This window comes from Coffea eugenioides, unplaced genomic scaffold (genome assembly GCF_003713205.1).
Source record: "Coffea eugenioides isolate CCC68of unplaced genomic scaffold, Ceug_1.0 ScVebR1_3238;HRSCAF=4415, whole genome shotgun sequence".
In the NCBI taxonomy this organism is placed as follows: Eukaryota; Viridiplantae; Streptophyta; class Magnoliopsida; order Gentianales; family Rubiaceae; genus Coffea; species Coffea eugenioides.
In genome coordinates this window covers 18,424-23,427 of record NW_020863796.1, presented here as the reverse complement: position 1 = coordinate 23,427, position 5,004 = coordinate 18,424, and the positions used below count along the sequence as shown (strand labels likewise).

General features: G+C 39.8%; 1 protein-coding gene across 1 annotated transcript; it reads right to left on the bottom strand.

The window, feature by feature from the left end:
• Nucleotides 1-1,564: 1,564 nt before the first annotated feature.
• Nucleotides 1,565-2,189, bottom strand: LOC113757683 (the record flags this gene model as incomplete). The annotated part of the gene is made up of 1 exon (XM_027300825.1): nt 1,565-2,189. A coding segment is annotated over exon 1 (625 nt), but the record flags the coding sequence as incomplete, so codon positions are not given.
• Between the last annotated feature and the right edge of the window lie 2,815 nt (nt 2,190-5,004).

Here is a 5,004-nt window from a genome sequence, read left to right as displayed (position 1 = left end):
ACCGTTTTCCCGAGACTGGCTGGCCGACACTGTTCAAACCGAAAATGAAACCTTTGAATTTAAATGAAACCTTTCCTTACCAAGCAATCATATGAACACTAAACATGTATTTTCATGAACTTTTACTATACTTTGGACCTCATTTACATGAAGGATTAAGTAGATTACCTTAGTTACTTAGCTTCTTCATGAACCTATAATTTAGTGAAAAACGAATCTTATTGTTATCGTTTTCATTCGTTGCCTTAGGATCGGGAAACGGAGGTGACTGTAACTGAATCATTTGAAGTTGATAATGACTTTTGTTCGACAGGTGAGTGTTCCACGACCTGCTACTTGTTATGTGGGATACTTGTATATGTGAAAACCTTGATGTGCTATTGACTGAGCCAAACACTGTTTTAATTAAAGTTGGAGGCGAGTGTGTACTTTATCGCACTCGACCTTCCTTGATTTCCACTGAGGCTCTATATATTGTTACACTGTGATGTGAAATTTTAATTGTGCCTGTGAATGAGTTGTTAGGGTGATATCCCTTCAACTACTGTTACTGTTTGGGTACCCAACCTCATAGGTGAGTCGGTTGTATCGAGCCAGCAAGGGCTTGGTCGAGAAGGCCGAAAAACCTTGAGGACTGTTTATTGTTCACTGAAACCGGTATACTCGAGTATTACCAAACTATTGTTATGAAGTGCGGGCCCGGTAGGGGGTTGATTGGTGGACGGAAACTGGTAAAAGTGGTGTTCTACGGACCCTTTTATACTGTGCATACAAATGTTGACGGAGTGTCAACAGGAGGCAATTATGATCAAGCTCAAGTGGATCTTTGGCTTTTGAAAGCCACCCGTATCCTTGAATTGAACTGTGATTAAACTGTTATCCTACTGTGTGATATTTATTTGATTATTTCTGTGCTCTTATTTGGCTATGTGCTTACTTGTTTTACTTGGAACCTCACTGAGTTTTAGCTCACCCCATTCCCTTTGTTTTCCTTGATAGATCGGGGATGGATTTGATCAAGAGCTTTCTTAGCTATACATTGTTTTGGACTGGTATTTGAGATTATAACCTTTTGCTTAAGTAGACCTTACTTTTGACTCCTGTAAGCTTAAACCTATAAGTACGACTCATGTTATGTAAGTTTATGTGTGGAGTGGTAAGTTGACATTTGACTATATGTATACTAAACTTTTGGATTGTTGGTGAAGTGATTATGTTTTATTTAGGGTTACGCTCCAAAGAATGGAAGATATTTCCTCTGCTTCATTTGAGTTATTAGTACTTTGATCGACTGAGCCCCGGCGAGAGTTGGGCAGGCTGTCCGCTGATACCCTAGGGTTCGCCCTAGGGAGAGGTGGGGCTGTCACAATTGCACTCTCAGATCGAATACTGCCTCAAAACATGTATTCGTTATTTCTTACTAAACGAGCTTCCAAAAATTAAATCTGCTAACGGAACGTTTTTAAAATACAAGTAAGGCATTGTTCCATGTAAATGGGTTTAAAATGGTTGAAATAAATTATTTCGAAAAACAGGTGAATAAATTGCTTGAAATAAATTTTACCTTGAGTTGAAAACAGGTCTGGATATTTTTCTCGAATTTCTTCTTCAACTTCCCAAATTGCTTCCTCCAATCCGTGGTTCCTCCAAAGAACTTTTACCAACAGAATCCGCTTGTTTCTCAATTCTTTCCCCTTACGATCTAGAAGTTTTATCGGTTTCTCCTCATAGGTCAGTGCCTCATTACTCTCCGGTTGCAGAACGTGAGATGGATCTGGATGATATTTCTTAAGTATCGATACGTGGAAAACATTGTGGTTCCGTGATAGACTTGGTGGCAATTCCAACTTATAGGCTACACTTCCTACACGTTGGATAATCTTATAAGGTCCTACAAATCTCGGTTGCAACTTCTTTCCCCTTCCTGCCAACAAACTTGCTTTTAGAGGAGTAATCTTAAGGAAAACTTGATCTCCAACCGCAAATTCTAAGTCCTTCCTTAGATTATCGGCATAACTCTTTTGAATACTTTGTGCGGTTTGAATCCTCTGGCGTATCAACTTCACTTTTTCATTCGCCTCCTCAATCCAAGGCACTGTAGTCGGGTTCAAGATTTTTCGTTCACCTATTTCATCCCAACAAATAGGAGACCTACATTTCCGACTATAAAGTGCTTCGTATGGCGCCATTTGAATGGAAGAATGAAAACTATTATTATAGGTAAATTCCACCAAAGTCAAATACTTACTCCAACTCTCCCCAAAATCCAAAGTACAAGTTCTTGACATGTCCTCGAGCGTCTGAATTGTCCTCTCAGACTGTCCATCTGTCTGGGGATGGTAAGTAGTGCTAAAGTTCAATTTAGTCCCCAACACGTCTTGCATCTTTTGCCAGAATCGCGAGACAAGCCTAAGGTCTCGATCGGATACAATACTTACAACTATCCCGTGTAGCCTTATAATCTCATCTAGATATAACTTAGCTAACTTCTCTAACGGGTATTTCATACTAATCGACAGAAAGTGAGCCGATTTGGTCAACCTATCCACTATTACCCAAATGGCATCATGACCCCTTTGCGTTCTAGGTAATTTAGATACAAAATTCACGGTGATATTTTCCCGTTTCCACTCGGGTATTTCTAAAGGTTGCAAAAGGCATGATGGTTTCTGATGTTTGGCTTTAAACTGTTGACAAATCAAACAGGTCTGGACAAATTGAGCAATTTCCTTCTTCATACTCTCCCACCAGTATAAACTCTTCAAGTCTTGATGCATTTTATTCCCTTCAGGATGTACCGTGTACTTAGATCGGTGTGTTTCTTCCAAAATTTCTTTATTAAGTCCTTCGTGCTTTGGCACTACTATCCGATTTCGAAACCTCAATATACCATTCACTCCCAAGTTAAAATTTGACTTTTCTCCCTGTTTGACTTTTTCAAACCACTTTTGCACTTCAGGGTCCCTTTCCTGAGTCTCCTTGATACATTCCAACAAAGTGGATTTCACGAAAATATTTCCAAGAATTACTTTTCTCGGTTCAAGTTGGGGATTCCATATACTAACCTCCTCCAACAAGTGCATCTCTTTAATCACCAATCCGGCCACTTGTACTTGCCGACTTAAGGCATCGGCCACTACATTGGATTTTCCTGGATGGTACTTTATCGAGCAATCATAATCTTCTAAGAATTCCATCCAACGGCGTTGTCTCAAGTTCAACTCCTTTTGAGAAAACAAATACTTAAGACTCTTGTGGTTGGTAAAGACCTCAAACGTCACTCTATAAAGGTAATGCCTCCACTTCTTTAATGCAAACACTACAACCGCTAACTCCAAATCATGAGTCGGGTAATTTTTCTCGTGCAACTTTAATTTCCTAGAGGCATACGCTATCACTTTCTCATTTTGCATTAATACACAGCCCAGACCTTCCTTTGAAGCATCTGTGTAGACCACAAAACTATCCTTCCCATTCAGTAGAGCTAACTCGGGCGCTCTTGTCAAACGTCTCTTTAATTCTTGGAAACTTTCTTCACACTTAGGACTCCATATAAATTTTTTAATTTTCTTAGTCAGCTTGGTCAGGGGTCCAGTAATCTTAGAAAAATCCTTAATAAACCTCCGGTAATACCCTGCTAACCCTATAAAACTTCGAACTTCAGTAGGGTTTTCCGGTTGCTCCCATTTAGAAACTACTTCAACTTTGGTTGGATCCACTTTAATCCCATCCTTAGAAATTATATGACCGAAGAATGTCACTTTCTTTAATCAAAACTCACAGTTGCTAAACTTAGCGTACAACTGATGTTTCCTCAGAGTGAGTAAAACAATTCTCAGATGTTTCTCATGATCCTCCAAGGCCTTAGAGTACACCAGTATATCATCGATAAACACCACTACAAACTGATCCAGATAAGGTTTAAAGACTCGATGCATCAAATCCATAAAAGCCGCGGTGCATTGGTCAATCCAAACGGCATTACTGTGAACTCGAAATGTCCATATCTCGAGTTAAAAGCAGTTTTGGGTATATCCTTCTCCAAAATCCTCAATTGATAGTAACCCTGTCTCAGATCTAATTTTGAGAATACTACCGCCCCTTGCAATTGGTCAAACAATTCATCAATGTGGGGCAAAGGGTACTTATTCTTAATGGTGACATCGTTCAAGCCTCGGTAATCTATGCACAGTGTTAAACTCCCATCCTTCTTCTTAACAAACAAGACCGGGGCTCCCCACGGTGAATCACTCTCCTTTATAAAATTCCACTCTAGTAAATCCTATAACTGCAATTCCAACTCTTTAAATTCAGCTGGAGCCATTCTATACGGCGTCTTACAGATAGATGCTACTCCCGCTATTTCTCTTTCCGGGGGTAAAGACTGTAACTCTTCAGGAAAGACATCCGGATACTACTTCACTGCAGGCATGTCTTCTAATCTCACTTTATCGGTAGGAGTATTTATAAGAAAAGCCAAATATCCCTGAGCTCCTTTACATAACATTTTCCTAACTCGAATCCCTAAGATAAGTGCAGATGAGGCTAATCTACCCCTTACATTCAATTTCAGGGTTGCCTCTCCTGGAATGCACAATTCTACCATTTTTGTCTTACAATTCAACTGAGCATTATAACGGGCTAACCAGTCCATTTCTAGGATCACATCATACCCTTTAATCACTAAACCCATCAGATCGGCCAGTAATTTCCGTTCACCAACCCAAATCTCGCAATCCTTATATATTAAGTTAGCGATTAAATTTTGATCTCCAGTAGGCGTTCTAACCTCCAAATCATAAGGTAACTTAATTGGCTTCAAATCTATACCACTCATGAAGTTAGGGTTTACAAAAGAATGTGTTGCACCTGGATCAATTAAAACCTTAGCTAAACGGTGAAAAATAGGGATCGTACATTCAACCACCTCAGTAGCATCGGGGATCTGTTGGTAGTCCAATGCGTACACCCTAGCAGGTACCTTTGGTCGACTCCCTCCAGCAC